The following is a 16,392-nucleotide window of genomic DNA, read 5'->3' on the forward strand; positions in this document are numbered from 1 at the left end:
TAAATTATCAAAATAACTATACTTAAAATTTATTCACCAAACTAACCATGAAACCATCACATCAACCCCATCTCATCACCCATGTGTTTTAAAATATAAAATATTAGTTTTTTTTTTCAAAAACACCCTTTATTTTATAAAAAAACACAAAACAAAAATATTTTTACTTTTTAAACCATTTTCTTAAGTTATTATTAATAAATATTTATTATTTTTTTATAAAAAACCAAAAAAATAAAATAAATTCTTAACTGGATTTATTTCAAAATATATATTATTTTAAAATATATATTATTACTTAAAAAAACAAAACTTTGTTAACGGTTTATATATTTTTTTTAAAAAATATATCATCATTATTATTGTTATTATTATTGGTTTATATATTTTTTTATTTTTAAGTAATAATTATAGTTGAATCACATTTTTTAGATATTATTTTTTAATAATTATAAGCATACACAACCAGCTTTATAGGAGGAATCAGATGCTTTCTACATCTAAAGCCTACTTGGTGTGCAGTTAATATATGTCATTACATGGTGTGCATCAACGCATACCATTTTTAATAATAATAATATATAATAATAATATCTAAAAAATGTGGTTCAACAATAATTATTATTTAAAAATAAAAAAATATATAAAGCAATAATAATAATAATAATAATAATAATGATATTTTTTTAAAAAAATATATAAACCGTTAAAAAAGTTTTTTTTAAAAGTAATAATATATATTTTAAAATAAATCCAGTTAAGAATTTATTTTATTTTTTTGGTTTTTTATAAAAAAAATATTTATTAATAATAACTGAAGAAAATAGTTTAAAAAGTAAAATTATTTTTGTTTTGTGTTTTTTTTAAAATAAAAGGTGTTTTTGAAAAAAAATCTAATATTTTATATTTTAAAAACACATGGATGATGAGATGGGGTTGATGTGATGGTTTAATGTTAGTTTGGTGGATAAATTTCAAGTATAGTTATTTTGATAATTTAAATAAAAAAGGAAGGCTATAACGGAAAAAAGCCCTTAATTTTACTTTCAAGTCTAGATTAAAATCTAATTCTAATTTGCACCCGATTAATATTTTCAATATTATTTTAATCACATTTAATGCCATATCAGCTTCTCAAATGGAAATATGATGAATAATAGAAGTCAGGGATGAATGTCTTCCAAAATGAATGATAGAGGGGCTTGGCAAGGGGATATTTGACTATGGAACCGGAGAAAAAAACAAAAAAGACGTCAATGGGTAAATCTGTAATTTGAAAAGATAAGTGAAGTGGGCAAATTTTGAAGTTTCTCGCTGCTTCAAAATCAGGACGCCCTCTTCCTTCCCTCCCCAACCTCCTTTTCTCCGTAATCAACTTCCGCGGTCATGGTTTGGGGCCTCTTCCCATCCGAATCCCTCAGAGGTACATCCATCTTTTCTTCTCTCTCTCTCTCTCTTTCTCTCCATTGAGATTACATCCTTGTTGTTTGATTCTCAAGTCCTCAATCTTCTTCATGGAAGGTACCCAGAAGTACTACATCTTCTCCAAAGGATCTTACAAAGTTGGCCGAAGAGGTTCCCCTTTTTCTTTCCTTCGGTTATCTTCAGAGTTTCAGCGTTGGCTCAGTCCAAGATGCTCTCTTTCTTTGCAGAATGTGATATCACTGTCCAGACAGACACCGCTGTGTCAAGACTTCATGCTGAGATTATCTTTGATGAAGTTGATCAGTCCTGTGTTCGTGTTGTGGATCGTTCGAAATTTGGGACCTGGATTAACAAGGAATTGGGGGCGAAGGCTGTTCGTCTGCGGGAGAATCAGGAGGCAATGATCAATGATGGGGATTTGGTATCTTTTGGGACTGGTAATGCGACCTTCAGGTAAATGATTGGTTTTATGTTGTTTTGGTTGTTATTTGGTTGATTATTCTAAATTACGTGTATTCTTTTGCAGATTTTGTTTTATTTCCTTTTTGTTTTATATTCATGGTTTTGAAAGCGATGGAGTGAATCGTTCTCTCGAGGCTACCATTTCCTCTATCGGTTGGTACTGGATTTATTCAGTTTTGTTTAAAAGTGATAAAGTTTTGTTGTTGAGAAAGTTAGTCTTCAGAAGTTGTATGTTTTTATGCTTGTTGAGTTATCTGTTTCATATGATTTTTTTGCTTGTTAGAGTTCTTGATATAGTTATACGGAACAAATTTTCAAATCGTGAGAATGTTTTCTAATTTTGAAGGGATTAAAAGCGTGGATGCTATATAACTAAGTATGCCTTGCTTGGTCACAAGTTGTTTGCTTAGGATCCATCATTTTAGTGATTTGGTCAGTCCTATTTAGTTGATTACAATTGAAACTTGACTCAGAGAGTATCTCAGACAGGTAGTTCACACATAGGGCTAAAGTGATACTTGATGGAAGGAGAAGAATTATACAGAATGCTTAATGCTCTTGTGTCATGGAAAAAAGGATTTGTATTGTTTAAAATTCTTTTCATTTAGTTTAAAAATCCAAATGACATATTTGTTATTTATGGCACATTCATATGAGGGACATAAGTTTATGGATATATGCTTCAGTATATTTATTTCAAATGTTGCAGGAAAATTTAGTTGGTTCTCCATTGACTTTTAAGTTCTAATCATGTTTTGAAAGTTTATGCACTTCTTTCTTGGTTCTCTATTGATCAATATGTTGATTTATATTATTGACACCAACCGTAGTACATCAATCTCTTTGTCAAATTCCCCTTCAGAAGAAATTGTACTAAACCTTGAACACTTGTTGTTCGTTTTCAGCTTTTTAGCCAGTTCTAAATTATGTGAAATCATTGTGTTTTTTCAGTTTATTTTTATTCTCCATATTATGGATCCGATATTTATTTGCATATGATATATATATACATTTTTATTATACATGAGAAAACAAAGAAAAGAGTTGCTAGCTTTGGGTAAACTCTATCATGCATTAGCCAGCATTTTAAAATTACTTTTGCTCCAAAGTCCCATATTAAGCCTCTCCACTAATTTGTGGTTGATATTGTTATTAAAGGTGGCTCTGCTGCATATAATTGGAACGCATTGTGTACACATGCTGTTGTTGAGCGGACATCTCCTGTTACAAAATGCACTCATTGAAGCAGTTGTGCAAAGAGGCCTATTGTTCTTTGTGATTGGCTGCAGGTGCCTTTTCAAATTTTTAATTTTATGTTCACACTTCATGCTTTAATCCTCTCAGGCAACATGATTCTTCGGCTATACTCTTAGGGTTTGCAAGAAGTATTTCTTGTTGGTTGTAACGAGAACTTTTTTGAGAAAATATGAGTGTTTGTCTCTCCAATCACTGTGACAAGAAGGAGAAACCAATTTGAGGATAATATGCGAGCAGAAAATTATTGTGCTGATGGTATCTAAAGTACCAATATATTTGAGATGAGGAACAATATTTAAGAAATTAGATCTATGAAATTTAGGTATTAGTAAGCTTTGCATATGAATACATTGGGAATGGGTTAATGTTTCCTAAAAATATTAGAAGTAAAATGGTGAACAACTTAAAATCTGGGAGTGACTTTGGACATGTTAAATTCATGACCTGATTTGTTTTTCCTGAGATATGAATGAGCCAAACCATCATCATACTCATGGATCAAGAGCTGTGCATATTTGCTGTGCTGTCTGTAATTCATTAATCTGCCACTACAGTGCATAAGTTTTGTTGGTGGGTTTCCTTCCAGGATCCAACAAACCAGTCAGTTCTTAAGTGTTTACTCACCTAGCGATCTTATGAATGTGGTCTTCAAAATCTTTTTGTTTTTTCCCTTTCCTTTTTTTTCTAGCACAATGTCGAGGCTTTTATTAATAACAATCCATTTTCATGCCTTATAATTTAATAGATCAATTATTGTCTTATATTCTTGGGTATTATTCATCTTTGACATTTCATGGGCATTTGCAGGCCTTTTCCAATCAGAATATTCAATTCTGCATCCATTTATTGAGATAGTCTAATTACGTTGTGCAAATTGAACATATGCCATGTGGGAATCTTTGTATTGGCCATTATGACTTTAAGTGTAAACTATTTTGTAAGATGTAATGAAGTTAACTAATTGCAATAATGACCTTAATGTATTTTTCCAAATTTTATTGGGGTTAAAAAAATGCTATGAGCAATGCAGTGACTGCAGAAAGTAAATGTTTGTTGTGTTGGAATAATGTGCACAAGATTTGGTTTTTTGAAATTGTTGAAGAAATCTTTTTGCCTATATATTATGTTTGAATTTGATCAGTGTTATTTATATCAGTTACTTTTTTAATTCAAAATGATATGAGCTTTACTTGGTGGTAATAGATTTCAACTTAATGTTATGTTTTTGATGGGTAAATGTATATTAGGGTGTTTGGATCATGTATATGGTGGGGATAAGTATCCAAACAGCCCTTAGAGGGATAGCATAGGAGATGCAGATAAATCCAAATACTGCTTACAATCTGATTGGATACTGTTAGAGCAGGGACAAATTTTTCTCCCACCCCCTACTTATTATTTTAACCCTTACCCTTCTATACCTAATCCAAAAACCTCTTAGATTCACTAATCATCTCAGAGAAGAAGAATTCTTGTGCTTCTGCCCTTATTACAGTTTATTTTCTTTGGTCTTTTATTCAATAGTTAGTGGTTAAGCAATACCAAATTGATTACCACGATCAATCTGCATCATCATCGCCACATTTCTCTAGGTATGATATATAAAATTTTAAGATAAAGAGTAGATGGCTGATCTATTTCTGGGTCAGAGAAAGCTGATGCCAAACAATTATACTTGAGTTGAATGTGAGCCAAGTCAGAACAAAGAACATAAGAGTGGGTTGAGATTTTTTTATTTTTTTATTTTGCATTAGGTTCTTATAGGTTCTATTTATCAGCCTTCAGTGGGCCTAAAAGTTTTACAAATACGCTGGCCGTGTGGTAGCCCTTCTCCACCCACGGATTGGTAATTGAGCATCAGCATTATGGCAGCAAAGGATGAATGTTTTGTCCCCTAATCTAGCTAGGTGGTGCCCATTGCTATTTTTCTGGTTAGATTATATGGCCTCAAAATTGCTGTGGACTATGTATCTAAAAATTCAATTATTTGCTAAAAATCCCTGAAGCTCCAAGATCGAAAGTTACTGGTTGTTTGACTTTAAAGCATGGGCGTGCAAGAAAACAATCACTGAGCCTCATTTTTGGGTCTTTAATGGCCATGCTCTACAAGCATGACCACATTATGTTCTAATCAAATATTAAAACTGATTTGCAGCTACTAAGGAAACTTCTTGACCAACTTTTCAGAGGTAGTTCACTGAAAATCTGAAGAAGAATTGATAGGGTGAGTTGAAAGGATGAATAAACTTAAGCAATCAAACATCTGCTTTCCAATTGCTCACACGTAGAAGAATAAACCGGTCCTTAGAAGATAACGTAATGATGACAAAAAGAACTTTTAAGTGGGGTGGGGCAGTCAGGGACCATTCTGGCTTTCCATAATTATTGAGTTAAATGACACAGCTTCTTATTTTACATCAATTAGATATCTTTCTAATGAATTCAATCATGTTTCGAGTCCTAGAGAACCAGTAGGAATTATATTGAGCCAAGATCTTAAAATTGAACTTACTAATCCTGGAACTCTGACATCTAGACATCCTAATCATCTTAAACTGGAAAATGATCTTTATAACAAACCTGCTTGATGTGAACCCCGCCTAGCTCCTGCTTGTCGGAAATGACCTTAATAGCAAGAAGATACAAAAATATAACTCCTTGCACACGTTTCCCGATCACACCAAGTGCTAATATTTTCTTTAAGTTATTGATTTTCTCTTCTATTTTAATATACATATATATATATTTAATCGTTCGAGTATAATGTGCGTCATGTAGTCTCATGGGTCATTTTATTTCCATCATGAGATTACACTAACTTCCAAACAAGTGAACAAATTTGTCCTTGTCTACATAGAAAATTTATGTTCTAAGATGTCTGATGCTATTTCCTATTGTAAAAGATGTACTGCTGTGGACTTCTTTTATTGTTTTGTGGACAGATATTATAGCTATATGCTTTCCGTGCTTTATAGGTTCTCAGGGAGAAAAGCATTCGCACGGAAGTTCCTAGTTGCGCATCGTAAGTTCATTTTCAGCCATTCTTCAATGTCTTGCATCTCCTTAAACACATGTGGTTGATGAACTTAATGAACTGATGCCTCTTTTTATCATAATAATGCTTCAAGTATTAGATTGGTTTGCTTCATACTCATTCTTCCCAGGTACACCGCCACATTGGTACTTGAAGGTACACCAGTAAAGATTGCTGAGTCAAAGACTAGGGACAAATGTCTAGAAGGGTACACATTTATACTGGGATCATCATGCAACAAGGTATCTGCTGTTCCTGTTGCTTGGTCTGGAAAATTGTTAGACTGCTAATTTTTCAACTCAATGCAGTATAAATTCTGGGATAAGCTTGAAACATTGTTAGAAGTGGTTGGAGCAAGGTTTCTCAGTGTTGATGAATTTTGTTCTGATAGCCAGGTTAGTAAAACCTCTGTATTTTTACTGTTTGGAAATTTCTATCACAATGCACGTTCTGTGCAATTTGTTCAATAGCTCATTAATAACCACTGCTAGGTTGCCCTGTTCTTTGGTTTCTATTTCATGTTTTCTATTTTATGTGCCTAGTTTTGATTTCCCTTTTTCTCTTTCTTGCCTACTTATCCTTGCATTTCCCAATTTGACTAATCACCTCTTTTCTTCAAACCTTTTTTCTCTACTTTTAAAATAGTATTTAATTATAATAAATAATATGATTTCAGAAAACTAAAACTGAAACTGAGAACTGAATATTATTCTTTACCAAACAACCCTAAGAGTTCTATCATGCACAAAACAAGTTTAGAAATTCAAAATTTTTTGGATACCATATTAGGGATTTTTACTTACATACCCCTATAAAATCATGAATTTGCTTAAATACCCTCATAAAAATGATATTTGCTTGTATACCCCTACAAGTCAATTATATTTGCTTATATGCCCCTATGGTTAAGTTGACTCTTAATGGTTTTAAATCAATGGATGGAATAAGTTTAAATTACCAAAATGGGTTTGCTTATATACCCATCTAATCTGTAGATATTACTCATTTCATTCAACAAATGACCATTATGGGTTTGTTAATATATCCATCAAATTTTTATTATATTTTATAGTCTTTAAATTATTTAAATTATAGATAACCAATGTAATTTTTATATATACACTTTAATTATTTTTTAAAAATTATTAAAAAAATCATGAATTTTTGAGTAAATTCATATTTTTTAAGGTTTTTCACGAAACATCTCTAAAAATTTTACATTATCACATGTTTTTTTACAAACACAACCTAAAAATAGGTAAAAATTACGACATTTTAACGATATATAACAAATAATTTCATACACTACTCAAAAATATAATCACGTATGAAATTTATATGAAAAAGTCGATAATTTTTGAACATCCATCAAATATCAAGTTTTTTACCATCACGTTTTCTAAAAGACATCAAATTTTTTGAACACGAGTTCCTCATAAAATTCTTTAAAATTGGGAGGCTCTCCGAGTAAGCTCCGGTGACGGCGTTGATCATCGTGGAGACCCTCCGGCGGTGAAGGTAACAACATATCTTGAAGATGCCATGGCGTCGGGGCATTCGCAGCGTTGAGATGGTCTAGTAGGGTTAGGGTTGAAACCTCCGGAGGACGGAGTGAGGCGTCTCGGCGTTGATTTGAAAAAGCCGGCAAGTGAGATGGAGTGGTTTGAAGGGATTGGCGAGAAGGGAACCTCAAAAGATGGCGGCTGAGTTGTTGAGAAGTTTGGGAATTTTTCTCAGATGGCTTAGGTTGGATGATGTTAAGGGTAATTGGGTAATTTTGTTAAGTTGGGTTTAGTGAGAATTATGGTTAATTTTATAAACCCTAGCGTGATTATCGATGATACTTGGCAGGGGATATATAAATAAAAAAGTTAGTTTTATGGGGGTATGTAGGGGTGTCAAACAGGCCGGCGGGCCCGGCACGAGTTGGGCCGTGCTTGGCCCAAGCACGGTGCTTCTGATGCAGGTGCTCGGGGCGGGCACGCCCCAAACCCCGAGACCGTGCTAGGGCTAGGGGTTCTTGACCCCTTGACGCCCAGAGCTACGTAGCCCGGCACGCTAAATGTAAGTTTTTTTAAAAATTTGGTATATGTTTTGTTGTTTTAGTCAATAAGGCTTTTAGTTCTATATTTTTGAATTTTAGGATTTTTTTATATTTTTTAGCAATTTTAGGGTAACTTTTTATATTTTTGGGTTTAAAATAAAAAATATAAATATAATATATCTCGGGCGGGCACGTCTTTGTGAGCCACGTCGAGTGGTTGATTGGGCGTGCGGCCCGACACGATTTCAGACAGGCGTGCGTGCCGGCCCGACGCATAATGCATGGGCCGTTGTGGGCCCGGGCCGTGCCGGCCCGTTTGACACCACTAGGGGTATGCAAGTAAATAGTATTTTTATGGGGGTATTTAAGTAATTTCATTGTTTTGCACGGGTATGCAATCAATTTTTCCCTAAATATTAGTGGTTGTGTTCTCTCGTTCTAATGGTTGTCTCAACCAAATGGATGAGAGACATATGAGCCTTGAGACTCTTTGATAGTTATATGAGCTTCTTAGAAGTCATAAATAAAGGATTATCTTGGGCATTTTCTGAATGGATCGAAGCCTTATCAGGCTTTTTCTCCTCGTCAAATATAGTCTTTGTTTTATAAATTTGAATTTGAATTTATGTTGCATAGCAGCAATGCTTGAAGCTTTTGCTGATTGTTTGTGTTTAAATTGATGCTTTTTATTCTCTGCAGATGTTATTTGACTCTTAAATACCACAAGGAAAAAGATTCATTAGTGATTGTTATCTTTTCTTCATATAGTTTTCTCAGACAGAAGCTTCCCACCATGTTATTTATTTCAATCTGAGACTTGATGCAAAAAGAAGAGATTGACTTGTCTTTTTAGTTTGGGGACCTAATGTGCTAAAAGATTTTTTTCTAGAATTAAATATTTGAACAAAATGCTGTAAGTTATTAATTTTTCTTTCTGCTCCGCAAATGATTATACCTTTTAGTCATTTATTGATACTTCTGGGTTGTAATTCCATATCTGTGAAAAACTTGTAGACTTCAACAGATGGAGAAAATTGCCACTTTGTTTTAGTAATTCCTGAAGAAGCAAGAAATGAATTCAATCACCATAAGCAGCTCACTTCTTTGTCCAGAGTCAGTGATGTGAAACTGGTAGCTGCCATTTTATCTGGGCGTTTAGAGCCATCTAACATTGAGCCAGCTTCCAGTAAGTATTGTGTGCTATTTGTACAAATCTATTGTCTGGAATTTTTATTTTATTTTATTTTATTTTTATATTTCTTGTAGCGCAAACTTGTATCCCAAGTTTGCTTCTAAAAACTAAGGTCAATGTCAGGGACAGTTTGTGGTTCTGTGGAAGTCCATAATTTTTATGCTGAGGCTTTTTGTTCTGCCCTTTTTATGGTATACAGATGTTAGAAGGATAGGGATATGAAGAATATAACAACTTAAGAGTTTCATACTCTCGAATTATTTAACGTCTTTTGGCTTTTCTAAAAAGATACATTCCTTACTATGACATTTCCTTAGCTTTATCCTCAGGGAGAAGTTGACTGCCATGTGCAGAGCATTCGGAATGTGAAAGTGCATCAAGATGTTGGAAAATAAATTTAGGTGAAACTGTAAAATCCTTGGCCATTGTTTGGTTGGTTGAACCTGAAGATCCTGCGTTTGTATTTCATAAAAGAATTTTCTGATTTCTGATTTCTGATTTCTGAATAGATTACAATTGGCAACTTTCGAGCTTTAACTCACGGTAGGTGCATCAAATTCGGCATGTTATATAGAAGAGCTAGTTTTGATAACTTGCATCAATGTAACACAATATAATTGTTGTCTTTAACTGAAAATGTCAATATCTCTGCTAAATGGAATTGCACTTGATCTGCATATATTGGGCTGCTAATCTTGGTTTCAGTACAGGTGACATAACTTGTTGAATGCCCATTCATGCAAAAGAAATTCTCTCTTTTTTTTTTGGGGCATGTGTATGTGCGTGTGTGCGCACGCCAATAAACCTACTATAAGTAATGATTAATAATCTGCTATAAGTATAAGTCAGAAAAACTAAATATGAATGTGTAAAATACTATCATCTGAATCATATTTGCTTTGACAACAAAAAATTTTTGAGATTCAAGTCTTTTGTCTTGTGTGAAGGCAGCAACTACCTCATAGTCACAATTTTAGGTCCTGAGTTGGAGCATTTTATACAAGTGGACTACACCCACCCATTAGTGAACCTAGAGACTTAGCTGTCTAAAATTTGTTTGTTTTCTTATCATTCCTTTAAATGGGCAAACCATTTCCTATATTCTGTTTCCTATTGCCTACTTATAACAAAGAACTACAGTATGAAGGTTATTTACCTTTCTCTTCGCAAACACAGGCAATTTTTCTCGATGGCATTCTGTTCTTACACATTTCTGAGCACCCTACTTCATACTGACCTGATGATGATGGGAAGTTCTTCATTTTTATCCAAATAATTTATTAAATGTTCAAGATGAGCCTAATTTAGTGCTCATTTAGTTGATCATTAGTGAACATAGTCCTGTAATTCAGTGCTCATTTTAGTTGATCATTAGTGAGACGTAATCCTGTATTGCATATACAAGATAAGAAACTATCAGGAAATATAACTATTATCCTCTATAAGGTAGGGATAATAAAGTTTGTTTTTAGACAAACTTATAAATTTTAGGTAGTAGCATTGGTTTTTCTTTCTGTGATACTTTAATGGGTCATTAGATAGTGTAATTACTTTCATGATTATCAGGGTTTTTATCCCTCCCATGTAGTCTTGGCCATTATCATGAGCTTTGCATTTAGCAGTCTGATATGGGCCATATCTTGGATTGTATCCTGGCCTAGAGTGATGCAGACCTTTTCTTCTTGGCTTTTTCTCTTTTTGAAAAACAACCATTTATTCTTACAGAATTCAAAGTGGCAGTGGTGTGGTGCTACTCTCTCAGAAGGCGGGGAGTATGGTTTTTCTGTGAAAATCATATACTAAAACATCTTTGATATGCACCAAACTGTAACTATGATCTTTAACTGCTGGCAGATCTGATAGTACGCAACCCTATTATTGCTAGATCAGTGTATATTGACCTTGATAAAAATACTTGGCTTCTGTCTAAATCAGGCATGGACTATAACCAAAGTGATTTGCAATATATCCTTACTGTGGCCAGTTGTAGTGATTATATCACATTGGCGCAATCAGAATTTTGGACTCAGTAAATCAAATGATGGTGCCTATCTTCTTTTCTTAAAGTCTATTAGAGTTGGTATTCGTGACTTCTTTCCTGATATATTGGTTTATATATTTGAGATGCTTATTTATAGATACTTTATCTTCGCTTTGAACTGATTGCAAAATGAGCGACTGAGAGATTAGGCTGTTAGGCTTTTCTTGTTGTCCTCTATTGAAATTTAAGCATCTCGTCATAGCTACTGTCATATCTTTCAGTTAATGCATTTGTACATTACTTTCAAGCCTATAAAGAAGTAAATCATTTATTTCCATTCAAAATTATGATTTTTAAACATAATGATAGCTTATAATAATCTGAAATACAATTTGGAACAAAGGAGATGTGGGGCTGACTGGAATAGATGCTTTATTTCTTTCATGTAGCCATCTTACATTCTATTTCCAATGTTAAAGGCTGAATAAGTGTATTGGGCCAAGTATCATTCACAGACCTAAACTTTTAACTATTCTTCTAGGATGTTTTTGTTTCCTTTTTTGCATCTCACTGGCCATCTTTTATGTAGTTTCTATTATAGAACATGCATTGATCTTTGCTTATGATTCACATGGAATTTGTTTTTTATTTCCAATTTTCTTTGATTGCTGTGCAGTTGTAGTTTCATCCTCGCATTCCACTGATGATACTATAGTTGCTGATTCTGATGTTGAAATAGACACTGCTGCATCTGATCATGTCGATAATTCTAGCAAACTTGAGGATGTGATGAAACATGAATGTGAAGGTGAAGATTTTGTAGGACCTCCATATGAGAAGTCTGCCAGAGAACATGAAATTCAAGATGTGGTAAGATTTCCAGACAAATATTCCTCTAGAGCACATGAAGTTGAAGATGTAATTAGATCTCCAGACAAAATCTCTGCCACAGAGAACAAAGGCACAGATGAGAATGCTGTGAATTACAATATCTCTAAAGACAAGACTGGAATTTCTAGTTCAAGGGGTGCGGGCACTATCCTTCTGAAGAAAAAGGACAAGATTGATGCATCAGTGACAGATGAATTCCGAAATTCTGATATCATATACAATCCGGACTTGATTGTTAGAAATATCATGGCTCCAGTGCAACTTAATTCAAACTCAAAGAATGTTGTCAACTTTAAAAACTTCAGAAAGGTATGACAACAATTCACTGAAGTGACGAGCACTTTTTGTTCCTTCTGTTCTAGTAGAAATTACACGCTACTTCTTAAATGCAGAAGGATATTGTGTCGGGTAATAGCTTCAGAGACCTTATACCTTTCTCGAAAGACTATTACAAGTAAGTAGCCTACTACCACTCTGCTATGCCTGCAGTCCAAGTGTAAAGTTTTAGATTATGGATTGATGACTAGAAATTCAATTGGGTAATCTAATCATTCAATGCGTCTGGCTTGAATTGTCCAAATCTCCTTGGTCAGCAACTTAAGTTAGATTAGTCCACTTTTATTTGTTTTGATGCAACATCAAGTAATTTTCTTGATAAATTGGCCAAATTTTATTCATGAAATAGATTGGATTGTGTATATCACAAAATCATTCTATTTGATCTATTATGTACCTTGTGTCAGAATTGAGATGTTATGTTTGTTGAATTTTTAGAATTCTCTTATTTATCACCTTGGCATGTCATGATATTATAAATCTTATAAACACAATGCTAGTACAGGGAAGGAGATGACAGAACAACTGATTACATGAGGGAAGAGAGGAAACGGAAACAAATGGAAGCCATTGCTGAAGATTTATTCAACAATGAAAAGGTATCAATTGCATTACTTCAATTTAGGTTGGTGTTAAACTGTGGAGTTTAGCGTCATCCATGTGACATTTGCAGGCAAGGAAACGCGCTGGTCCGGGTACTTCTCTTGGGCCTTGTTTGCTCGCCGATGACATTGAATTGCTGTTATTTTGCTTTGCTTTGAAGTTCATCAGGAAGATTAATGGCTAATGCCCGTGCCCCTAATTTCTTAAGCAGCCATCCAGTTCGGCCCTAGTGAAGTATTAACATGACCAATGTTGAATCGGGTGTCTTAACAAGCCGTGTATACCAAGTAAACATACATCTCATCAGTCAATCAAACTGCTCAACCAATTTATAAAACCATTTTGATTGTTTTCTTTTGGGGCAATTAATTAAAGGCTGAGCAATAAGCAAACCTTCATGATGTGGTGAAAAGTTTATGTACATGCGGCATGATTGAGTTACACATTTCGCATGATTTAGACTTGCGCATCTGGATTTATGTGTCTAGTCATCAAGCAGAAGAAATTTGAGCTTTAAGATGCAGCGGGCTTGTTTAGCAATTCAAATGTAAAGATGGAATCTCTGGAGACGGCAAAGTTTGCTTTACCATTTACTAGAGGAAGTTGAATTTCAGGAGGAAGCAAAACTTGCCTAGTCTTTTAATAGGAAAGAATGAACTTTTAAGGTGTATTTGGTGGACATGATAAAGACCATAGGATAGGATAGATTATTAAATGTTGTTATTATTTTTTGTTTGATGTGTTAATAGGATTTGATAGTTTTATCTTTTTGACCTATTTTTTCCTACCGGCCACATGATAATTAATCCTACGGGAGAGTCAAGATAGAAACATGTAGGATAAGATAAAAAATTTAATTTATTTTTTTGCTATATTTTTTTGTTTTTCCTTATCTAGGGTTTCATTGTATATCTTCTTTTTGATTTTTATAAACATGATGCTTTTGGATAAAAAAAGCATCGACAATTAGATGTGACACTAATATCACTTTATTTTAAGTAGGGGTTTTCGCATTCGGAGTGGTTAAAAGGTTTCTTCGTCGATCTCATGTTTGAGCAGGTTATTTTTCATCTAAATCACTATCGGGGTTTTTATTTTTAGTTTCTTAAGTTGGATGAATTTATTTCTATTTATCAATTATACCCTTTCTATGTTTAAATAGAAATAAGTAATTTTTATTTAATAATAGGGAGTATAATTGATAAATTATATTATTATATATATATTTTCTCTTCTCTTCTTTAACTAAACAAGGTTTATCGAGAAAACCATCCTTTCCTCTCCCCCATAAAATATGACTATCTAAACAAAGGGTTCAATCTTTCTTTTTCCTTTAACTTTCCCTTCTTTTCCCTCACTTTCCTTTTCTTTACTTTCCCTTCTATTTTTGGATCTAAACACTGTAAAAAATATGTATGAACTATAATTTTCGCAAGTTGGTGATATTGCAATTTATATATTTGGGGATATTATTTATAGGTGTTTTGTTTTAAAATTTAATAGAAACTAAAAAAATATCTTGATAAGTAAATCATTATGGAAAAAGTCCAAAAAAAATCTATCTTAAAAAAATATATAGAACTATTTTATAAAGAGTAATTTTGCCTATTTACATATCATTCATATCATAGTATGTCATTATCCGATTCACCTCAAATATAGAATAGGAAAACAAAATGCTATCTAATGATTTATTGGATGTGCATTAAACATATGATAGAAATGAGCTTATCATTCTTATATCCATTCCTACCATATCCAGTTCTCATATTATATCTGTCTATATGCTATCCTGTTTACCAAATGGGCCCTTAGAGGTAACAAAACCACCTTAATCATTAATAAGGAAGAACCAATTCTCAAAATAGCCAACAAATAAATAAATAAATAAACAAAAAGAGGCTAGCTAAAACAGAAGGCAATAAAAAGGATCATCATCAAAGTAAAGGGATACAAATTCCATTGCCATAGAACTATTTATTGAATCCTTCTCTCTCTTATCTGTTAACTCCCTAGTAGATTTACATAATGGAGCATACCTTGAGCCAGAGGCATGGATTGGCCTCGTTATGCGTGTTGTGATAGGAATTTTTATAAAGAGTGGGACAAAAGGTACATTAAATTTTTTAGGGGGTATCGATACTATGATCATTTTTCATCATGAGCATTGAACTTCAAATTGTATTATTTTGGTTATCGGTTTTAATTTGTGTTCATCGAAAAGGGTACTAAAAGGATTTTGAGGAGAATTTGATAATATACATGTTAGATTTACCGAGGTTAACACTAGTTCACGTGCTAATCTAAATACGTGAGATAAGTCATATCATCAAAGAGGGACACAACGTGACTTTTATTGACACGACATATGGCACATTGGCTTGGTAAACTGGTTAATAAGAATGACCTTGTGGCTCTTTTTGATGATATGTCATATTCACGTATGTAGATGACGAGTGACCTTGTATTGATGTGGCAAATCTGGCATGTATATCATCAAATTCTCGTCAAAATCTCCTTGGTACCCTCCCGGTGAAAACAAATTAAAGGTGAACACAAATTAAAACTGGGTGACCAAAATAATAACAATTGAAGTTCGATGCTCGTAATGAAAAATGACTATAGTACGGTACCCACTCAAGATATTTACCTGACATAGGCTAGCGAAGACTCAATTCCAAGGAATTCATAGACAAGTGAAGGTTCAGGGGGAGAAAAGAAGATATAGTAGTTTTTCTTTGGAGGGAGAGAGATCTATCACCGCCATCACAACTAGTTCCAATTCTCTTTCATCTAACATGTTGACTAAGATTTGTGTTGACACCAAAAATGGATAGATTTTTGTTTTATTAGTTTTAGCATCATCCTAACTTTCCTTTACTACAAGAAAATATGCGGGTGCAATACAAAAAGCTAAAAAACGAAAAAAGCCATCAAGGATGATCTTTTTTTCTAACTAAAGAAGATTAAGCACAAAGGTATTAGTTACTAGAAGAAAGAATCAAGATCTTCAACTAAGCTCTTCATAATGTGGAGAAATGGGTGTCTTAACGTATGGAAAGGATGACCTTTCGAATTGACAAGAAGGCGATCTACTGAAAAACCCGAACTTGGGAGGTAAAAGCGCTAGCAAAGATTCAAAGTTGAGCGATCCGGATGACAAGCAA

General features: G+C 33.5%; 1 protein-coding gene across 1 annotated transcript; it reads left to right on the forward strand.

Annotated features, from left to right (window-relative positions):
- The first annotated feature begins 1,318 nt into the window (after positions 1 to 1,318).
- On the forward strand, positions 1,319 to 13,409 carry LOC120272256 (nijmegen breakage syndrome 1 protein-like). The gene is made up of 14 exons (XM_039279019.1): positions 1,319 to 1,423; positions 1,522 to 1,575; positions 1,653 to 1,878; positions 1,952 to 2,040; positions 3,046 to 3,110; positions 3,147 to 3,176; positions 6,120 to 6,166; positions 6,309 to 6,420; positions 6,487 to 6,573; positions 9,237 to 9,408; positions 12,072 to 12,595; positions 12,679 to 12,740; positions 13,128 to 13,221; positions 13,296 to 13,409. Exons 1-14 carry the CDS (start codon positions 1,387 to 1,389, stop codon positions 13,407 to 13,409), a joined length of 1,713 nt encoding a protein of 570 aa, XP_039134953.1. The 5' UTR covers positions 1,319 to 1,386.
- Positions 13,410 to 16,392: the final 2,983 nt, after the last annotated feature.

Source organism: Dioscorea cayenensis, chromosome 2 (genome assembly GCF_009730915.1).
Source record: "Dioscorea cayenensis subsp. rotundata cultivar TDr96_F1 chromosome 2, TDr96_F1_v2_PseudoChromosome.rev07_lg8_w22 25.fasta, whole genome shotgun sequence".
Taxonomy (NCBI): domain Eukaryota; kingdom Viridiplantae; phylum Streptophyta; class Magnoliopsida; order Dioscoreales; family Dioscoreaceae; genus Dioscorea; species Dioscorea cayenensis.